We start from the raw sequence: 24,057 nt of genomic DNA on the forward strand, positions 1-24,057 counted from the left end.
GAACCCCAATAAAACATCGCGAGCGTGCACAAAGCCAGCGCCACGGCCCCCGAGTGAACCCCGTCGGGGGTGCTTCCGGCGCCCCCTGTTTGTCTCAGCAGCCCGGACGGTGCTGTGAATGAGACGGGCCCGGCCCCTACCGGCGCTTCTCTGGGCTGGGAGGCAGCGCCGAGACTCCACCTCCCTCCCAGCCTCCGAGCTGCCTCAGTCTGAGGGACAGCTCCACAGCTCGGCACGTCTCTGAGACTGCAGGAGACTCCAAGCCGGGTCTGGCCCCGCAGCCCCGAACCTCACTGGAGAGAGACGGAGCTCTGAGAGGCAGGCCCCCTCGCAGCCTCTTCTAGCGTCCAGCATTTTCACCTGCGTACCTCACCTGACTTCATACCTCCCTCCCACCTGCGACCCTCACCTGACTTCATACCCTCCCACCTGCGACCCTCACCTGACTTCATACCTCCCCCCCACCTGCGACCCTCACCTGACTTCATACCCTCCCACCTGCGACCCTCACCTGACTTCATACCCTCCCACCTGCGACCCTCACCTGACTTCATACCTCCCCCCCACCTGCGACCCTCACCTGACTTCATACCCTCCCACCTGCGACCCTCACCTGACTTCATACCTCCCCCCCACCTGCGTACCTCACCTGACTTTATACCTACCTCACTTGCGTACCTCACCTGGCTTCTTACCCCCCCCACCACCCGTGTACTTCATCTGATTTCTTAATCCACACCTTGTGCACCCCTGTCTCTTCGCCTCTGTGCCTCACCTGCACCTCTGACCGCCAGAGCTCCATACCCCTCCCTCCGCTCCCACCTGTTACACACCTGTTCCTACCCTCGCCAGTCTTCTCGTGTGCGTACCTCTCTTGCCCATCTAAACCTCTTCCCTATATTTCGCCTACTTTCCCTTCCTCGGTGCCAGAGAGGACCTGCCGCTAACCCTTACACCTCACGGGCGTTCACACCTAAAGATCACCTGCCCCGCTTCTATCCCTGCCCTATCACCTCCGCAACGCCTCTGTACCCTAACTGCTCACTCCGCTTCGTAACACCTGCGTCCACCTGCGCGCCTCCCCTGCCTCGGCCTCTTTACATCATCTGACTAGTCACCTCTCTATACCTCTATACCTCCCCTGCTGTCACCTCCGTACCTCACCTGTCTGCACCTCTAAACACCATCCGCCCCTCACCTGCTCTAACCTCTGTACCTCACCTGCCTCCCCGCCCCCACTGCCCTGCCTCCTAGTCTCTCCTACCTGCCGCCCTCCGGCCTCCTTTATGGGCCGTGGCACGGATGCTGCGGGTCGCTCTCGGTGCCGGAGGGGGCTGTGTTTCTGAGGATGCCCAGAGTGAATACTCCTGGAATTGTTCCTGCCTTCCACTAAGTAGGGACCTGGATTAGACTGTGCGCGAGCCCGGATTGATTGGAGAGGGTTTGCTCGAGGTGTCTGTCCCAGCCTGCGAGAGACGATGCTGCTGCGCGCGTGGATATTCGGCTCGCTCATAGGTAGGTGACCCCTGGCTCGGCGAGTGCCTCTGTGTACGCGCAGTGCGTGGGCGACGCTCCTATTTACGGTTCCGCAGATTAAGGAGGGCAAATGACAAGTTAATAAATAAATAAATGTAGCGCCTTATATAGCGATCATCAGGTTTCTAGGCGCTACGATCTGTGGAAATGAACTGGGGAACGGAGGGATGAGTTGACTCAGAGAGTATCCCATAGTATTCCCAAGTGTGGATGCTGGGATTTAAACTCAAATGACGCGCCGCACTAAAGATGTGCTACACATCTCTTACGGCTTTCGAAGCGACGGGCTATCCCTTGAAGTTCCTTTTTGTAGGCCTGATTCATTTTACGAGTGCTGGTCTAAAGAGCCGAAGGCGTTTACTGTTTACTCCAAAACTCACTGACTGCACATGCTCTGGAGAGCAAACCAAAGTCGAGTGTAACACACATAACTTCAACATATAATTATCTGATCAGAGACATGCCTCGGTTAGACACCGCATTTAACCTTTAGTAATGATCCGTTTTTAATGGGACAGACTGTCTCTCTTCGGTAGAGACGATATACTCTAATGGCACGGAACAGACAATTCTCAGCAGAGTCCACACACTTTTTAATGGGACTTAGTGCTTTTAGGTGAACTGATATGCTTTAATGAGACAGGTTTAACAGTCTTCAGCAAAGCTGGACCCATTCAATGGTAGAGAACAGACAATTCCCAGCGAGTTAACACACAATTAATGGGACTTAACTCACACTGGAATCCGAGATGACGTCCTTAATACTGCAGACGTACTTTTAGGTGAACTTGTATGTTTTAATGAGACAGCGTCAACACTCCTCAGCAGAACGGGGCACCTTTAATAGTACAGACAATTCTCAACAGAGTTCTCACACTTTTAATGGGGCATACCTTACATCCCCAAGCAGCGATGGCATATCCCCAATGCTGCAGAAGAAATATTTTTAGATGAACTGGAATGTTTTTAATGAGAAAGATTTAACACTCAGCTTAAATGGTACAGAACAGGCAGTTCCCAACAGAGTTTCAGACTTTTAGTGGTATATAACCAGGTCAACTGGGATTATGCAACAGAGAGGAACTAAATAACTTAGCAGGGATGATGAACTATATGGCAAGAATAGGCAAATATGCAGCACTATATGGGTAGATCAATTGTGTGGCAAGAAAAGGCAAATATGTGGCACATTTTGGGATAGTACTGCTTCAATATTTTGTTATTTTGTACCCGTGGTAACGGTGCCTTGGCAAAAGTGTCACCTCATTAGTACCCGTTAAACACCCAGCTACAGCAATAAGCATTTGAATGGTGACCAGTTTATATTTGCAAGGGGCTTTCCACTGCAAAGGACCATGACTTGCTCTGTTTTTAGTAACTTTTGATCTGTTTGAGCAAGTAACTAAAAAAAATCTGCACATTTTGCAGTCCACCAGATGCCTTGCTTATATGGCAAATGTAGCAACTCCATAATAAAAAGAATAGGGAGTGGCCACAGTACCACATAATTCTAGTGGCCCTGGACATAATCTGCACTGCTCAGCAGTGTAAATAGAAATTTAATGCAGCAGAAAAAGTTATTTATCCGCAGGACTGATATGTTTTTAATAGGATTCTACTAACACTATTCAGGAGTTGGAACAGCTTTAATGGTACAGAACACACAATTTTCAAAAGTGTTCATACACTTTTAGTGGGTCCTCACTAGCCCTGGGCGGAATTTCAATTACGCCAGAGTAATTGGAGTCAATTTGTTAATCTGTGTTAATCCTACTACAAGAACACATTTAGGGAGCGAGGGCAGCTACTTGAGCGTGTTATACACGTTCTGTTGCATTTAGCACTGTATCTTAGCACAAAATGCATCCTCATGTCCATTCTGTATAATTATGCGGAATTCTTTGGTGATTCCACAAGATATGTTAGACAGAATTTTGCAAGTTACACCCACCCCTAGTCATAATTTACACTCCTCAGAAGGGCAAATATGTCCTCAGTGCTGCAAATCATTATTCCTCAGCAGAACTGCTGTGCTTTTAATGGGACAGTAGAGCAGATATACCTTTAGCGGTTTAGAACAGAAAGTTCTCCTGAAAATGTTTATGCTTTTAATAGTACAAAATAGGCATTACTCAGCAGGACTGAAACACTTTTAAAGGAACAGCACCAGCCCATCTAGGCAGCACTGGTAAACTTTTAATATCACAGATCAGGCACTTCTCAGCAGCACTGATATATTTTTAATTAAACACCTTGCCCTAGAGCCATCACTGATCACCCTGTGCTGGCACTTCTCAGGAGGACTGATGTCATTTTAGTGGGCCAGACAGATACTTTGTAGGAAGGTTGATGTACATATGATGGAAAAGTACTTACGAATGTCAGCAGGACGACGCTTCTTAGCAGAACAGATATGCTTTTAATGAAATCCAACTGGCACTTCTCAGCAGGACCAAAGGCTTTTAATAGAACACACAGGGGCGCTTTTTAGCAGGGCTGATGCACTTCTAATGGGACAGTACCTGGTTTTCTCTGCAGAGCTGATTTACTTCAACTGAGACAAATCAGGCTTTTTCAGCAGAGTTGATATACGGCAATTTATATCAAGACCGGTATCATTTTAATGGATCATGGCTGGCAGTCTCAATAATTTTCAATATGGCAAAAAATGCAATTATTATTTTAATTTATTTTTTACTGTTTTTATTAAATTCTCATAAATGAGGAGATGTACACAATGGATCATTATAATCAATTGCACGTATAGTCAACAGCATAATTGCAATCAGATGAAATGACAAAGGAGTATGGTGTGGTCCATATGAGGCATCTCCCCTGCGGGATAAAACAAATATAAAAACAAGAATATAATAAAAAATCCCCAAAAATGCAAATCACTTCTAATTGGTGGACATAAGAGTCCCAGTCCTATCACGATGTAACATTGTGCACCTGAATTAGAGAGGTGGTGTAACTCTCTCATAAGTGTGAACCAGAGTCGGGGGTAATTCAAGTACATGTTTTATAGAGTAAAAAAGGGCAGAGAGAATTTTAATGGGCAGCACTGGCACTTAAAACTGGCGTTGATGAAGCAGACCAGCACTTCTCAGCACTGCTGATATATACGTAATGGACAGAATCAGCATTTCTAAGCGGGAAGGATATACCTTTTAATGGCACAATAGGAGTATTTTCAGCAGCACTACTATATTTTAAATGGAACAGGACTTACACCTTTAAAACAAATCTTTAAGCAACGCTAGTTAGATAGTACCAATACCTGCATGCACTGACATTGGGGCAGTACCACAATATCCATGCAAGGCTTTTGTACTTTTAGGAATTAATACCAGCATATCCTGTTAGGATTGCTATAGTGTCTTTGTCAATCAATATCAGAAGTCCCCAGCGGTGCAGCTATACACTACTGGGTTAGTATCAACACTTTCCAGAGGACTGCTGACCTTATTGATCCCTACCAGCCCTTTTCAGCAGGCTGCTATAGTTTACAAGTGGGCACCCACAGTTCCTAGCAGGCTGCAGTACTTTGTGTCAGACCCAGCACTTCCCAGCAGGGACCTAATAGTGTATGGTCAATACCGACACTTCCCCGTAGGGCTGCTACATTGTAAGAGGTTAGGGCCAGATGTAGGAAGGTCCGAATTTGCGATTCGGAAATTGCGAGTCGGTGCGACTCACAATTTCCGAGTCGCAATATCGGATGCAGAACGGTGTCTCAGACACCGTCTGCGACTCGCTATGGGGACGCAAAGACCCACCTCATCAATATTAATGAGGTGGGTCGCATTTTGCGACCCCATAGCGAGTCCCTGCACTCACAGGGATGGTGGCCTGCTGAAGTCAGCAGACCTCCATGTCTGTGACTGCTTTTTCAATAAAGCAGATTTTTTTTCATTTTGCAGCCCGTTTTCCTTAAAGGAAAACGAGTTGCAAAATGAAAAAAATTACGAAACCATTTGGTTTCGTTTTTTCGGTGTAGGCAGTGGTCCACTGGACCACTGCCTGTTCTGAAAAAACCTTTATGCCCACATTCCCAAAGGGAAGGGATCCCATGGGACCCCTTCCTTTTTGCGAATGAGTTACCACCAGTGTGACACTGGTGGTAACTGCGAGTTGCTTTGCGACCGCATTCGCGGTCACAAAGCAACTCTGAATTGCGATGTGAGTCGCAAATAGGAAGGGAACACCCCTTCCTATTTGCGAGTCGCATTCACAAATTGCGAGTCGGTACCGACTCGCAATTTGTGAATAAGCATCGCGTTAGGCTGTTTGCATGGCGCAAACTGCGATTTTCGCAGTTTGCGCCATGCGAACGGCTTCCTACATCTGTCCCTTAGTACCCGCACTCCCAGCAGAGCTGCTTAACTTCGTGGGTCAGTCTCAGCACTTCTCATCGCGACTGTCGTAGTTTATGGGCCAGCACTCCTGAGCAGGGCCCTAACACGGTATGGTCAATACCAACACATCCCAACAAGGCTGCCACACTTTATAGGTCAGTCTCGGCACTTCCCATCAAGACAGTCATAGCTTATGGGTCATTACCAGCACTTTCCATCAAAACAGTCAAAGTTTATGGGTCAGTAGCAGCACTTCCCATTGCGACTATCATAGTTTATGAGTCAGTGCCAGCACTTTCCTTCAAGGCAGCATTCATTTATGGGTCAGTACCAGCACTTTCCATTGAGACTGTCATAGTTTATGAGTCAGGACCAGCAATTTCCTTTAAGGCTGCATTAATTTATGGGTCAGTACCAGTACTTAAAACACAAAAGGAGGGCCACAGGAGATTTAAAGAGCTACAGGAGTTAGCTCCCCAACATCATACTACTAAACACAACAAAACTCCTAGGTCTGAGTCAAAGATAATGGATATGTGTATGCAGAATTACCCGACTGGAGAAAAAGCATTCCTTTAAAAAGATGGTTTCCCTCACCTACCATAGGTGGTATGGTTCATCATAGGGAACCTCCTCACACAGTGTGGGCTACAACCCCCTCACTAAGGTAGGTGGGTAGGCGCTGAGGGCAGAAGGGCAGCATACAATGTTCCTCTAAGTCAATCCAAGGCCTTTGCTAATCACACACCCCCTCCATTAGCAGCAAGACAAGTTGTGAGGAGACCTCCTTGAAATAAGCTGTGGCTTAGAGCTGAGGAGGCTGCTTCCCCTGACTCCATTTCCATACCGAAATCCCCTGTACTCCAGCGGAAGAACAGTACCAAGCCTATTTGTGAACCCCCAAGACCACAACTTAGAGACAGAGAAGACACAGGTCCCACCAGCATTGCCCTGGTATGCCAAGACCCCCCTGCCACACTGCTGCCCACCCCTAACTTCCACCAGCCCTCTGGTTCACACCTACCTGCTCTGAGCAGGTGTGAAATGTCAACAGCTGTATCCCGGGAATCTGGGAAAACCCAAGGTAAAAGGGCCCTGGATGCCATGGCCCTTATAATTGGAAATTCAAGCTCCTTTGTATCCCTGCATTAAATTACAGCAAACTCTTAATGAGCGCGTTAGTGGTAAAAAATACACACACATACATGATCATGTACGCACTCTCTCTCACACACTCTCTCTCTTTCTACTCACTCCCTCAAGCTAAGTTAACACGATACCTATATTTTTGGTTGTGTGAGAGACCACACAAAGGGTACAGCCGTGACAGATAATTTGGTCTTCTGCCCCCTAAGATTGTAGAAAGGGCTAAATATCCTTTGAGGGTTATTTGAATTACCTGGGAGTGGGGAGTCTCGAACCCAGGTGGGGCTTCCAAAGTGCTCTGTGAACATGGGTGTACCAATCACACTGTCCACCAATGCTGTTAAGTAGAGTTTTTCCACCCAGGGACCAGCTCCACCTGGGGGACAAAAGGAGTGTCCAGTTTGATGTGGGAGTTAGGTAAAAATGAAAATTGGAAATGTTCTACTCTCTTGAGCACTGCATTCTCGTCTCACCACCACTCTCTGCGTGTACCCGTGCCCCGCCAATCCACCCAGATACAGGCAGTGTGACCAAGACTGGACTAGCTCTGCAGTAACAGTGCATGAACCTGATGTGTGCACAATTAGATCCATCCTCAGTGTATGTTTATGCTGCGTGACCATCCGCAATAACACCTACTGGGCAAAGTCAATGTAACCGCAATCACCCAGGCGTGGCACCTGATAGACCTTTGTAACCACGGCCAGTGCTTTCCAAATGTATGCCAGCTTCTTCGCCATGCCAATCCCAACTGCACACGTCCAGTATAATCTAATCAGACCGGTGTCGCAGTCCGATCACAAGCTATGTATACTGATTTTTTGCTTCAGCGCCTAGAAGCTATTGTGTTTTGTAGCGTGAACGATACAAGCACAATAAACGATCAAATAAACCTTTGTCAGCCACTTCACAAGTGATTCTGAAAACTATAAACGTTTTGCCCAGGTGCTTGCAAAAATGTGCTTTTACAAGAAAAAATTGAACATCATTGCCGTATATGAAATCTTAAGAAGATTAATTTGAGAAAAAGGGAACAATGAACATGAATGTTTGTAAAACATATTGAATGGTATGTACTCTCAGTCCCAAAAGTCCTCTGGGCACTTTGGCTCCATTGCGTATAACACAATTTAATTTCATATACTGGGTTGACTGTAAGAAATAAAGCAACCCGGAAGCAGTTTTTGGAGTTACATTTCAAGTTCACTCACTCTTTTAATCTCTTTTAAAAAAATGGTCATACTTGCTAGTTTTGTACTATGTATGTTTATTGTGATAAAGCCAAGACTGCTGCTGACTATCAGGCCTTGTCTGTTGCCTGTTTCTTTTACGAAATATCTTCAAATACCACAACAAAGTTTTACATTGTTCTCAAAATGTAACATTGTCACTTTGTTGAATTGGGGAACGGGGGGCTGACAAAGTTAGTTTTTTGCAAGTGGGCTCAATTTGAACAGTTTTGAACATCTTTGTCACTCACCCAAAAAAGTGTACTCGGACCATCAAGCGGAGACCAAAAGCTGGAGATCTGAGATTCGAATAACTACCACATTGTGTGCACTACATACCCAAGCACAGGTTCACACATCACACAGATATAGGATCAGGCCTCTAGAATGTGTGCTTCGCCTTGAGACATTTTCCACTTATCCTCCATTTTGTCCATTGATTCATGGATGAATAGAAGGTGCAGTTTCAAGATATTGTGTACCATGCATTAGACCCCTGGATAAGTGTTGGACCCCTTGGCAACTCTTAAAATATTACTGAACTCCATCCAGAAATAAAAGGGTCAACAATTGCTTCTCTACCTGCCGAAGTCAGATGGAACAAAGAGGGTGGTCAATATGCCACCTTATGGGGTATGATCTCTTGAGTGCACTGGATCTCTCATTCACAGCTCAACGAAAGCATTTGTCCATGCAGAGACCTTAAATGCCCCACTGTTGTGACAAGCTTTCAAAATCTAACTTGCTCAGTGACACTTCCCCTATGGGGCAGGGCTTAGTTTCCAAACAGAATTTGGACTTGGTATACAGAGGCATGTCCCTGGGTGACATGCGCAATCATACATTTCAGCATGTATGACCTTACTGAAACACAGGTCTACAGAATGAGCGACCCGTGATTCCTGATGGTACCACAGTGTGGTCCACTGATTTCCTGCAGACACCTCACTATTCCCTTGGAGAATTTGGCTGCTTAAAGCAGCGCAACCTCCAGAGGACACTGCAGAGGAGAATAAGTCATTGCCAGAGGGAATGGACCGAGCATTACAGATTCCCAGGGCAATGGCTAATTTCTCAGAAAGATTTTAATGGTTACATCTAGAAATCTCATTAATTCCATGCAATTAGCGTTAATTGGACCCCTGGTATCGTTAACTACTGAGATGCTGAATTACACGCCTGCATTTGAGGACCTCGTAATGAGGTCTATTGTGTGATTTTGAACATGCCCAAGAACACTACACTTACAGTACATCAGCTATGATTCACATGCATGAAGTGTCTTTAGTGAATACTATTCAGGGGCGCACTCCAGCTCCTCCAGCCCCTGTGGTGCAGGATGGCCAATGCCCCTTCGGGGGCTTGAACCCATTATGAGGGGGCCCAATCAGACCAAGATCAATGACTATCCATGAGATAAGGGTGTCTTAGAGGTCCCTCATCACATTGCACTGCCTCCCCCATCATTTTGCGTTACGCCTCCAATACTAATATCATTTTGATATCTGTATCATATTTGAAATGGTTTCCCAGGGATAGTGTCTGCAACTTAGAAATTGTTTTGCAAACATGCAGTGGCAAAATGGACATCAGTCAAGAGTCATGATATCTTTGGAACCTATTCAGCTTCCTGCTCCTAAATTTCTTGCAAAGGCTCTTCATACTCTTTGCTTTGTGCCAATGATAAGTTATTTCTGGAGTCTGTATGTTGTCAGCTCTATGGACAGGCACTACAAGGCCTTGTAGTATTTATCATGAATCCTTTTCCCCTCAACAAGTTGGAGTAAATATGTTGTTTTTAAGTACTTTATTATTGTCACCTGTATGCACATTGGAGTCTTTGGAGGGGGCAGATGGGACCTTGCCTGGTACTATTTGCTGCTGAATGTGCCAGGAGTCAACACAGAAAAAACAAAAAGACACTGCGCCTTCCCAGCCAAGTGAATTTGTCCAACCACCTTTCTTTGCAAAGCAGCGTTGTTTACTTAACATTTTTAAATGTTTAATGCATGCATGTATATATTTGTATCTAAATAAATATGCACATATGGATATATACATACAAAGGCAGATGTAAACAGTTTGAACAAACATATACATCTATAATGGTACACACACAGTTTATAGATGGCCACACCAGTTTTATTTGTGGTCCAATCTGTGCCTTCACTCCCTTCCTCCCAAAATCACTTCGAGAGATGCCACAGAGTGGAGATTTCACCAATATGTGCCAGTATGCGTGCAGAACAACCATAATTATAACTGTACTGATAAATGTCTCCTGCAGAGGATATGTCTGTTTTTCTCTTAATATTTTATTGGTTTGTGTTAATATAACCTCTTTGGTTCTTTAATTCTGGAAGTCACGATCCCAATGTATTTCTGGTGCTCCAAGGTAACAGTCTGTACATAGATTCCAGTTGGTGTGACCAGCTACTGTGGTCTGCTGGAGCCATAGCAGTGTGCATGTTTGATGCACTTTCCCCTGGCTGCCTAACCATAGCTGTCCATCGCTACTCCGCGACACGTCAAAACCTGATGGAGAGCCAGGGAGGAGCAGGGTGCCCACAATCGAGTGTGACATGGGTGCTGTCCAGCGTTGGGATGCGCTGAATGCAACTATAACCAGATTCCAGCTAGGTAAGGATATTATCACACCACGTCTGGTATAGAAACATGGCACTCACCACCTATGGCCCTGCCGTTGAAATGAGGCCAGAGGCGTTTTAAGGCCTGGGCAAAATGGGCAATTGCCCTGGGTCCCCTCCTTCCAAGTGGTCCCTGGGAAAGTGAACGCTATGACGCGTGTCTATTTCTCTATCTCACAACCTGTAACATATATAAGTTGATATTATTTCGCAACACGGCTTGGATTAGCAGGCAAAGGGTAACCCATTTCGAAGCTGATCCGAATAGGGCCACTAAAATATTTGTTGCCCGGGACCCTCCAAAACCTTAAGAAGACTATATATCGCAGTTGCAAAAGCACAGAATTTACTGAGATCAGAAAAGTCTCAGCTATTGTGTTTGTTACTGTACAACTAAAAGGTGTGCTCACTGTTTATATGATAATTCCTATTCTGTACCGAAAAAACAATAAATATGTGTTCGAAATATGACCAGTTATAAGGCACACACCACAAACCAACCTCTCTCTGCCTACCTCATAAATAGGTATCATCATGGCCAGCCTCATTTTTATCACGATTTTACCAGCACTGCAGTTTACCCAGAGTTCTCTGCGGCTACTTCTCAGCCCTCTGAGCTGTCTAGCCAGCTGGGCATTCGTCCACTGCAAACGATGCGGAGGGTCTCACTCCAGCAGTCAGCGAGGGAGGCTGAAGTCACAATAAACATCAAGCCCACGGGGCCGGAAAGAGTGACTTTGGCCAGATGAAGGTTAAAGGGAGCTCGTGTTCAGTGGATGTGGTGCAGAACATTACCTGCCGTGCCCTGGCTCGGAATAAAGCCCCTTCCCATCACCAGGTGCATGCAAAAATTCAGCACTATATCATATAGCGTGTCTTTCGCCAGGACCAGCCCATGTTCCAAAGAGGACCTTTGTAAAGTCACAGACATGTTGATGTGAGCGCTGTCTGGGCTGACATTCTGACACTGAATGTTCCAAAGACCACAGGCAGCTTGCGACATTGTAAACAGAGGAGAAACAAGGTCACACATGCACCAAAAAGAATGCACAGCAGCGGTAACAGCATACACAGGGGGTCATTCTGGTGACCGCCAGGGTCAACGACCACGGAAGCACCGCCAACAGGCTGGCGGTGCTTCCTGGGCCATTCTGACCGCGGCGGTAAAGCCGCGGTCAGAAAAGGGGAACCGGCGGGTTCCCGCCGGTTTACCCCTGGCCCAGGGAATCCTCCATGGCAGCGCTGCTTGCAGCGCCGCCATGGGGATTTCGACCCCCTTCCCGCCATCCTGTTCCTGGCGGTTTTTACCACCAGGAACAGGATGGTGGGAACGGGTGTCGTGGGGCCCCTGGGGGCCCCTGCACTGCCCATGCCAGTGGCATGGGCAGTGCAGGGGCCCCCTAACAGGGCCCCATAATGATTTTCAGTGTCTGCTTTGCAGACACTGAAAATCGCGACGGGTGCCACTGCACCCGTCGCACCCCTGCAAATCCGGCGGCTCCATTCGGAGCCGGCTTCCTCTTTGCAGGGGCTTTCCCGCTGGGCCGGCGGGCGATCTTCTTGAGATCGCCCGCCGGCCCAGCGGGAAAGTTGGAATCACCGCCGCGGTCATTTGCCCACTTCCCTGAGGTGGTGAACGTCACACTTGTGCTGGTTTTGAAGAGGACCCACTCATTGTGGCTTGTGGGGTGGGCTGGACACTGAGGGCTCTTTGCGCATGTGCACCAGGGTTTGGCCTTCTAGCTCAATGATGGGATAGAGAGGCTGGGATGGAGACTAACATGTGCATCAGAGGGTGAGCCTGCATCCTAGAGGTGACTGTACATAGAGGCTTCTGAGGAAGGGAGGGTGAAGGCTCTTCATGGATGTTCACTAGATGCTGACTTTACACCTATGCACGTGACATAGAGGCTGTGATGGGGCAGGTGGAGTTGAGGGTAAGGGACAGGCATTGATGAAGATGAGGAGAAGCAGAAAAGATCAGAGAAGTCACTAGCTGTGGGCCACCACATCTTTTGTTCCAGGCCCCAGGAAATGTGGCTCTGTCTGCCTCAAGAAAGTAATAAAATATCTTCAGAAGTGATGCGGGGGCGGGTCACATATGAACCCAGCGCTCCGAACTGTACACGGTCATTCAGCCAAAAGAAAACAAAATCCAGCTTTCTTCAGTCGCCTCTAAACCACCAGTAGGAGCTATTCTTGAATGGATTATGAGACCCATTGTGACATCATTCACTAGATCGCCCATTAAAGCTAGATGGGAATCTCATATTCTTGGGCTGCAGTCGAGTGATCCAAAGCACCTGCAAGTTCAGTAGTTGCCTTACGACAAACGTGGTCATTTCCCCTCTCATACTGCCCTCTTCTGGTTACAGAAGGCACAGACCCTCGCTGCAGCACTCTACAGAAAAGATCAACTATGAGCAGAGCCACTGGAATTATGTAGCAGGAGAGGACCAAATTATGTGGTAAAATTGACTGAATTATGTAGCAAGAAAAGGCAAATTGCGTGGCGTAATGCAGCACGTTGTTTCACTGCTTACTGCTGTTACTTAATTATTTTGTCATTTTTACCCATTTTGAAATTGTCTTATTTGTTTAATCTCAGTACCACTTTAAAACTCAAATACACGAATAAGTTACTTAAAGGTGAACAGTCAACCTTAACGAAGGGCTTTCCACAGAGTGGCAACAAGTGTTACTGTGTTTCTTCTTGTAACTTTTGATCCTTTTGAGCTAGAAATATTTTTTTAATGAAATCTGCAATTTATTCAGCAGACGATAGATTATAGGGAAAATCCATAATTATGCGGAAAACTCTATAGCTGCAGAATTGCATCATTCCGGGGGAATTGGCTATGCGAATGCTCCACACTTCACAACATTCCAAAGACATACACACTTGTGAGGTGTATTATACAATAGCCACTACTTAGCAGTACACAAAGAAACAATGTCGCTTTGACTCTAAAAATCCACAATATGTTGTTAAATAGTCACTTTGAATCACCCTAGACACCAGCATCACCCTCCAGGAACACATTGGCAAATAACGTAAAGGCGGTCTGGTACCAAATCTCTCTTTTATAGAAAGTGAAACAGTTTCTTCTTTTGTGAACAAAGGGTCCAAACAAATGGTTTAACCTCTTTTATTGAGTATACCGGTGCAACCCCTGCCAGACCACACCGCAGACTTCCAAGACAGTAAGTGGACTGACAGCCCAGAACACTGGACACTCCAAGCTCCAAACAGAACCTTTCTGTTGCTAAGATACAACACATCTCCCCTTCTTAATTTGACACAAAACTTAATTCACAAATGAATTGTTAACTCAACAAATAAGGAAAACAACTTCAAAATAGATTTCTGTTAACTCAACACATAAGGAAAATAACTTCAAAATAGATTGCATTCATAGAAAACTTCACGTTGCATTATATTCATGGAAACACCTGAGTTATTGAATCACAGGTACCCCAATAACAGATCCATTTTCTTCTTGCACAAAATACCTAACAACTAATTACGAACATAATCTCTCATCCAAAACGTTCTAGTCGAAAAACGATCTCTCCTTCTCGTATTATCCTCAACCCTATTATCCTCGTCCCTTCTGGTATTCCACACACCTCAATCTCTCCTCACTCCTTAACATACATTCAAGATCATTGCAACGTGTTAATCTCCGTGCATTCAATTTTTTCCCATCACTCAACCATACGCTATTACCCATCACATCCTTAACTTACTTCGGCTTGGACCACTTTGACAACCCGTTCCTTTGACTGTTCAACAAAAACAATCTTACCCAGTCCCCGCGTTTCAACTTATGATCTGCGTCCCGCACACAGTCACATACCTGCTTTGATATTTCGCCACCTTCTCCACAAAGTCCTCTCCTTTCACTTTTCACTTTTCACTTTTTTGACACCTGACTTATTCATCCGTGCAGGAGACAACTTCGTGCCTGCCACCCTTCCCTTCAATAGACAAAAGGGAGTCTCCCCAGTGACAGAATGAGGAGTATTGCGATAACTCCAAATCATCTGCTTGACGGCCCTTCTACAATCAAACCCTTGTTCATCAGCCAACTGCACACTTTCCTTTAACACCGTAATAAATCTTTCTACAAGACCATTTTCTCTGGGATTGTACACTTCAGTAGTGTAATGCCTCACCCCACAACCTTCCAGATACTTCCTAAACTGTTCTGCTACAAATTGTGGTCCATTATCCGTAACCACACACTCCGGTCAGCCTTCCCTGTGAAACACCTCCTCACAAAAATCTATCATGTTGTTAGCCCTTACTTCCTTCATAAAAGCTACCTTTGGCCATTTGGAAAAACAGTCCACCAAAACAACTGCATACATCTCCATCCCTTTAACAACGAATGGACTGCAAATATCCATTGCCACTCTTTGCCAAGGTTTCTCCGTCTATTTGGTACACAATATGGGCAATTCTTCAGAAACATGAGATTTGCCGCTACACATGCATGCAACACAATTGCGGACACATCTCTCTATCCATACTTGCCCACCAAAAATCTAAACGCGCTCTCCTCTTCATTCCAGACATTCCACCATGACCTTCATGCAATAAACTCACTAGTTTATTTCTCAAACCGATAGGCACCACTAACCTCTCCCCTCTTTTAAAAATACCATCTATTACAGATAACTCAGGCCAAATCTTATTGTACTCCCCATACACTCCTCCTTTCTTACACACCTTTGACACACTAGACAACCGATCACAAATCATACTCAAAATCTCATCGTCCTTTCAAGCTTGTTTCCATTCCTCCATATCAATGCTACCCCCACTTGATTCATTTACATTGGCCACCAACCACTCTTCACCATCCTGAATGTCGACATCATTCATGTTGTTTTGCAACGACATCCGTGACAAATAGTCCGCATGCCTGTTGACAATCCCTGGTATATACACAAGATCAAAGTCATACTCCTGCAAACGGTGAAGCCACTAATGTAGGAAGAGCCTTACTAGCTCCCATGGTAGTAAATATATCTATCAATGGTTTATGGTCAGTTCTCAATTCAAATCGGTTGCCCCATACATATATCTTGAAATAATTAAAGCCCCACCAACATGCCAGGTCCTCCTTCTCAATTACAGAGTACATTGCTTCTGCCCCCTTGAGGGTCCGTGATGCAAACGCCACCACTCTTTTCCGGCCCATCTTTTTTTGCATGAGAACTACCCCTAAACCATGTGCACTAGCATCTACAGCGACAATCGTCTGATCGCAGGGATCAAATGGTTTCAGTGCCACAGAGTTTACAATTTCACGTTTTATAAACTCAAATGCTTCCTGACACTCTTCCGACCAAACAAACTTAACCACAGATTTCATGAGTTCTCTTAAAACAAGAACTTTTTCAGCAAATTGTCGAACAAATTTTGAATAGTACTCAGCCAGTCCAAGAAAAGAATGTAACTGTTCTTTGTCGGTAGGAGGCGGTGCCTTCTCAATAGCCTCCAACAATCTCCTCTTGGGCTTTACACCTTCTCCAGATAAAGTGTGTCCTATGTAATCTATCTGTCTCATTCCAAATTTGCACTTTTCAACACTGATGGTGAGACCAGCATTTTTCAATTGTTGTAACACATCACTCAACACAGTATCATGGTCCAATATATCTGTACCCCAAACTAAAATATAATCTTGAAACACCACAGCCTTCTCTATACTCTTAAAGATATTGTTCATAATTCTCTGAAAAACAGAAGACGTCAAAGCCAAACCAAACGGCATGCGCACACACTGAAATGCCCCTTCTGGAGTTATGAATGATGTAAGATGTTTAGAATCTGGATGCAAGCAAATTTGATGGTATGTATTCGACAAGTCTATTGAAGAGAAATAATTAGCATCCTTAACCGAGGACAACAACTCATTGATATGCCACAATGGGTGCCGATCCACCCAAATACATTTGTTGAGATCTTGCAAATCAATGCACATTCGCAACTTTCCATCGGTTTACGTGCTAAAATGATGGGACTAAGCCATTCCTATTATTCAATTGGTTCAATCAACTTGGCATCACACAACCTGTCTAACTCCTCCTTCAACTGTGATCTTAATGCAAATAGTACATTTCTCACTTTATGTACCTTGGGTGTACATCCTGACTTCAAAACAATACGATGCAACATTTTTCGTAAACAGCCCAAAATGTCAGAAAACAAATCTGGAAACTTTACACACCACTTATTTTTCTCAACGTCATTAGTCAAACGCACCTGATCAGGATGGTTAGGATTTAAAACGATGTTCAAAGCTTTTTGTTCTCTCCAACCCAGAAGGGCCTCCCCTTGCTTAACCACATACATGCAAGCATCAGTGCACCTCCCTTTAAATGTAAGTCTACATTTAAAGTACGCTATTAATGGCAATTTGCCACTGCAATAACCCTCAGGTTCAATATCTGGCAAAACCATCTCACCCATCCCCAGTTCCTTTCACATATGTTCATTTATTATGGTATACGGAGAGCATGAATCAGTCCAAATCTCCACATCCTTGTCATTAATCTTTACTATACACTTTGGTGGAACATACCCTTCTCTAACTACACCAACAGCATCATCTATTGTTATCACTTCAATTCTTTCCTATTCTTCCTCATCCTCTGAGTGCTCACAACTACTTCCTTTTATAACATTCACTGATTGTTTTTTCCCAAAACCTTGTCATCGTCCCGCTTTGCACTCACGCAAAAAATGTCCTACCTTCTTACAATTGAAACATTTTGCTAAGACCGCAGGACATTTGCCAGCCTCAGCTGTGTGACTGTTGCTGCCGCATCTATAACACTCTCTTTTGTCTCTCCTCACAGGTCTACCCTTCTTCATCTTAGATACAACATACACATCTTTGAGCTCATTGCTTCCATGGCTCTGATTCAGATTGAGCTCCGTCAAATACTTAGTTGTATTTTCTATGCGTCTTGCTATGCTAATAGTTTTTTGTAAAGAAGGATCCTTCAATTCTAATAAACGTTCCTGAATTTTGTTATTGTTGGTTCTATTAATAAACTAATGCCTTATTAATTCTTCTTGCAAATCCTTGAACTTGCAAGAAACAGCCAAAGTTCTCAATTCAGAAACATATTACTCCACAGTTTCCCCTGGAGCCTGACACCTGGAAAAAAACGTATATCTTTCCACAACCACGCTAACTTTCCTACGGTAGTTATCCTCTAAAGCCATCATAGCCTCACTATACTCATCACCATTAGTATTCTCTGATACAGAATCATCATCACCATCACCCTCAACATTAGAAGAGGCACTACGAATAGTTCTAGGTAACGTTTTCAAGATAAGTTTCGAAGGCTTCACACCAATCCTCCCAAACCATGCATGGTGTGCCAGGACTTTGTAGAAATTTTGCCGGTGCTAAAATGGAACATATCCATAGTGATGGCTAACCCCCGCCTGTACAACACGATATTACACTGAATAACACAACCTAATTACAATACTTCAAACATCAGTGAAATGCGTGTAAAACAATGGACTCAAATAAATAAAGTAGTCACTGTTGTCTCTTCAGCCTTCACAGCCACACAAACCAGTCTCCTAGTGCGTGAATGTTAAACATGTTACTTAATGTCTTGTTGTTGTCGATCTCAATTCTGTTTCATCGTGGAACAGGAAAAAAAAAAAAAATAGTCCTGATGTGCTCTGCGTCCTGGTTGCCTGGTAGGAAATGACCGTCCCGACTAGCTTTGCGTCTTAGTTGCGTGGAAGGAAATGAGTGTCCCGACTCGCTCAGCGTCCCAGATGCTAGGCAACCAACCGACCTCTATGTTGCCTCACTCTTCACGCAGCATCCCAAACTCCATGGCAACCACGTTGCGATCACCGCGCAACGTGCGCGACATCTGCACAGCCGCGGCGCACACAACCTCAATGTTGCGAGCCCTCTCGCCCGTGTTCCACCCCAACGGTAAGACTCACAAGCGGTTTTTTTTTCATTTGAAAGTACATGCCGCACACCGTCAGTACCCGTTCGCGCTATTAAAGTATACAATGACACTCACCCAAAGATCAAGTGTATTCGTTAGTCCGCTCGCACTAGATCCGGCACAGGTGCTGTTTTTTAATTTTATTTAATCACACACAAAGAGGAACATCCGGTATCCTCCACATTGTGGTTTCTTAGTGATTCCTCAAGACTTAGCAGTTCACAATACCATATTCACGTCGCTTTGTTATTCCCAACGTCTAGCAGCACGCTCTTCCAAGTTCACGTTGGGCTCCTCTCCTTTTTTTTTTTAATCTTCCTCCGACCGGGGTTTCACGACCAACCTTCTACCTGCACCTTATGCTGGGGTTACGTAGACACAAATCCCATCCTCGTCGCCAATTTTGTGAAGAATAGGTCCAAACAAATGGTTTAACCTCTTTTATTGAGTACAACAGTGCAACCCCTGCCAGACCACACTGCAGCCTTCCAAGAAAGTAAGTGGACTGACAGCCCAGAACACTGGACACTCCAAGCTCCAAACAGAACCTTTCTGTTGCTAAGATACAACATCTTCCATAAAATGACTTCAGAGTGAAGCCTTTGTATTCTTGCACCTTGATGGTGGTAAGGTGCTGCTCCACATCCTTTCAGGCTCCACACAGGCACCTCTTAAGGGCATCTGACATACAGCACTTCTCATCCAGGGCCTGAAGAAATATGATCACATCACTCCCATGATATGGAACTCCATTGGCTCCCCGTGCTAGCCCTCACCATCCTTATAAACTGCTGCATCGTCAAGACCAGCATGCCTCCTTATCTTGCAGACAGACTCAGAATCTAAAGCTGTTTGTCAGCACACCTGCAGCCAGGACACCATCGGACTGCAGACCAAGAAATGAAAAGGAGAAAAAAAAAAGCAGCAGGTCTTTTCCACCTGTGCACACAGGATATTGACCCAACATTCCTGTAGCGATCAGAACTGACCCAATGCTGCTGCAATTTAGGAAAGAGTTGAAGACTCACCTCTTTTAACCGCCCATAGCCCAGCAATCTCTCCTTTTACTCTTTGATTGACTTCATGTTTATCTTTGACCCTGTACAGTGCTCTGCTGCCTTTTGGCCAGGTTTGCGCTTTAGAAATACCATAGACATAAATACATAAAAATGTCAGTCACGTATTACTCCTTAAGTGCAAAGGGGTTGCAGCTGATAAACAAGATGCACTATTTGTTATTAGAACAGATTTCCCTTCACACTGCAGGTATGCTCTAGGCGTGCAGGAATTTAGGTACTTCTGTGCCATAAAATGATGGGCACAATGAATAATTATCTGATTTATTTACAGCACTTCATACAAGATGTTCCTGTTTTGCCTACGTTTCCAAACTCACTTGCTGCCAGGTTTACTGCAAGAGATTTGCAAGAGATTTGCTCCTTCAAACTAATTTTAGCTGACATTTTCACTCAATATGCGCTTAAAAAAAAAATCTCTTTATTTGATATATAATGAGTGTGCATGCACTAGGCAGGCTTCATGGTGCAAAAATGTCCCAAACCTCATGAAGATCATGCACATTGTGAGTTGTTAAAATTGTCACTCTATGGTGGAGGAAATCAACTCGGAATCTCAAATACCCTTAGTAACAATTATCCAAAGGTCAGCAGTGCTGTGATGGTCTCAGCAAGATTCCCGGCTATGCCCCAGCTTGAAGAACTGGCTCTGAGGTACATCACAAGCTACTGGTTCAAAAGGTAACACTTGGGTGCTCACTGCAAAGTATTTGTTGGTCGTAGCTTGAATACTTTACCTTATAGAGATTGCTGCCAGGTTGGGGGGAGGAGGGAGGGGGCACATGGGGTGGAGGGAAGACGGGGGGATTGAGATCTCCCTATGGTAAAGTATAGAGAGGTTTTCCCTGTACTTTACAAGAATGTTAACACTAAAAAGAAAATGCAGAAGTACTATTAAATTTAATTTGAATTAAATATTGTATTGATATAAATGTAGTTTATTAAATAAAAATATATTTCTGAAGCTTAAGTGTAAAATTAAATTACTGCTTAAAGAAAAATGTATGCATTAATAATTAAAATATATTTATATATAATTAAATGCATTTTAATAAAATATAATTTTAGATTAGCTTTCGAATGCAACAAAAATTGCTAAATATTTTATAATTAAAAAATATTTACTAATTTTATATTTATACATATCTAAAATATATATATATTTATATTTGTAACTATTTTAAATAAGGTAATTCAACACTATCTACTATGGTGGTTCATTTTAAGACCCAAGTCCGGTATGTTCTATGGGAGGTTATTGCAGTACCAGTGGTTGGCTAAGTGTGGCCCTAAACTTACTTCAGCTTTGAGCATGAGTAAGTTACTACTGTTTTGGGTCCCTTTTGGCTGTAGTAACTTTAGAACAGCAGTTTGTGAATATCAATAATCTTACTCTTTTGTGGATGGGTGGACGTATCTCCCTAAGCCCCTCCCTGGCCGCCTGACCCTAAAAAAAATAAAAATAAACTTAAGTTTCACTAATTCCCTCTCCTTTAATTATAGGTTTTTCCCATTTCGCAGTCACTCTCCTTTGTCCCGCCCACATTTACTACTAAAATGTATACGTTGTATTGTTGGACTGAAATCTCTGCAAGAAAAAAATAGGAGAGGTGGAGGCAGAAACTCCACCTGTAGGTTTGTGGTACCTTTGTAGTACCTAAACATGTAGTAGAAAATGCAGTTTGTGAATTGGCACCATTATGTTTATCTTATGTTATTTTCGACTGTAAACGTCTTTTACAGAAAAACTATTTCAATTTCCACCTACCAGGAATTAACAAAAAAATTCTAGTTATGTGTAAATGGATTTGCTCCTGCCGGTTTGCCACAAGCGCAGAAAATCGATAGTCATAAATCCCACTCAAGTTGTGGGAGGGGGATATTCAAGAGCGTGGTTTTAGAAGTCTAGGAACACCCACAAACAAAGGATTGTGGGCATGCTCAAACTCTGACCTGACTCTGTTACACCCCTGGATATGATAAAGCTATCTCAGACAATTGCTGAAGTAAATTTCACTCATGAATGGATCACTCCCACAGCTGGTGGGTGTGTATGGAAAAGGTTTCCTCGAGAGGGAAAATGTTTTCAACGTGGAAAAAAAGAACAAAATGTGTTCATTTGCTCCATTCACAATGTCTGGAATTGTATATTATGTCAATTAATGCACAGGGAATGCTGTTTGAGATGTCACATGACATTCCTAGAACTATGGCTGGAAACCTGCGCTCAGCCCAGTCTTTTAGGTGTAATTCTGGGAATGTTTGTGAATACGTTATAGGTACACTTAGGCAGAGATTACATGTCTTCCCATGCAGCTCCTTTTTTCACAACTAGAGCCCTTAAGTTATTTTTTTTCAACTCGTTTACCTCCAAGGGTTTTTCTGTTTGTGATTTTAAATTTGGTATTATTGGGGAGCGTGGTTTCTTTTGTGTCATAAAGTGAATCACAACTCTTCCTTAAAGCCCTCTTGCCGTACCCACCAGCATCCTGTGTAATAACATTCAGGTGACAGACAGATGTGACTCTATCATACACAGTCATGGCTCACTGCGCTCACGTGGGACAGGGCGGGTGCGACGCACGGGGGTGGGTACAATTTAATTTAAAAAAAACTTGCGAAGCAGGTCACTCAGACCAATCACGACGCTGCTGTCATGCTGTTGACAGCAGCGTTGTGACTGGGCAGGAGTCTGGAAGCCTGTGTGCTTCCGGGAGTCCGAGGTGGAAGTTGGAACATTAGGGGCAAGTTTTTTATTTTATTTTATTTTTATACCACCTGCTCCGCCACCCCCGTTGACAAGTGACCGCCACTGGATAGATGTGCAGAAAGATAAAGAAAGACACAAAGGAGCAAGAGGGAGAGATATGCTTGAAGCCCAAATGAGGGACATAAGTGGATAAATGTCCCCTTGAAACAGAATCCATGTATGCTGAGGAAGCCCACAAAGGTAACAGGAACAAACCCTATACTTACAAGACTGCTAAAAAAAGGTAGAACAAAAATGGGCGCATTTGAACACTATCTCTCACTTGAACATCACTAAATGCCGGTGCTGTCCCACACGAGAGAAAACTGTGTTCTCGGAATGCAAACAGAGGGAAAGAGCAAACCCCAAACTGGACCTCTCCCATATTTAACTATTTATTTTTATTTTCAAAGTGACTACTGGTACCTCTAGGGGAGTGTCAGAGAGGTGTGAGGTTCTGCTAGCAAAAGGACAGGAACTATCTGCCACACCGCCATAGGGGTCTTAATGCATCAGTAAACTGATGGGGGTGTGACCTTCTTGTGCAATCCTTAAACCAAATAATGAGTCTAATGTCCAAAGGCGATTTATATAACCACCGCAGTAAACAGATAGGGGTTATTTATCTTCTATAGGTCTTTAACCAATTAATGCGACAAATTTTCAAAGGTGATCAATACAACCTCATGTTCTCACAAAGCACTAGTCAGCTCCTTCATTTTGTGGGAAATGAATTTAAAATTATTAGACTTTTCCAAAGTCTTTGGTGTTCAAATAGAAATGGCAGAAATTGGAAGAGTTTGGGAGACAGTAGAATTCGGGAACAATAGCACATGGCCTTGAGTTGCGCCCGATATAACAACAGGTATTCAATGTTGTAGATTCAGAAACAGCCACAAAGATGTACCATTTTCTGTCTTCTGTAGTTTTGTGGTTTTTCTTGCACATTTGGTACACGATATGCCCAATATACAAGCATTGCCAAGATCCACGGAAGAGTTATTTCAGTCAAGACTAAGCTCACATAATTTAACTTTTACTAAATTATTTGTTTAAGGATTAGTAGTAGTATTAAGTGAACCTGATATGTCAAGCCATCTGAACTGGATTTATCTTGGTCTCTTTAGGCATTGGCTAAAGGAAGGTTTGGGTACTTGCCTTTTCATGACAATTATACACGGTATGACTGTGCACTTGCCAAGGACAGTGTGTTCTTCGTCATAAATTATTGGATGTGAATTAAATAGCCAAGGCCAATTCACAAATCATTTTGTGTCTTAAGTTTAATACAACTATGCAAAAAACTGA

General features: G+C 44.1%; 1 protein-coding gene across 1 annotated transcript in view; it reads left to right on the plus strand.

Moving 5' to 3' along the window:
• Positions 1–206: 206 nt before the first annotated feature.
• APCDD1L (APC down-regulated 1 like) overlaps positions 207–24,057 on the plus strand; it is a 162,248-nt gene continuing 138,397 nt past the window's right edge. The window contains exon 1 of the mRNA XM_069243439.1: positions 207–1,515. Coding sequence (XP_069099540.1) covers positions 1,479–1,515 — 37 coding nt within the window. The 5' untranslated portion in view covers positions 207–1,478. The remainder of the gene's footprint in view (positions 1,516–24,057) is intronic.

The sequence above is a fragment of the Pleurodeles waltl genome, chromosome 7 (assembly GCF_031143425.1).
Source record: "Pleurodeles waltl isolate 20211129_DDA chromosome 7, aPleWal1.hap1.20221129, whole genome shotgun sequence".
Taxonomy (NCBI): domain Eukaryota; kingdom Metazoa; phylum Chordata; class Amphibia; order Caudata; family Salamandridae; genus Pleurodeles; species Pleurodeles waltl.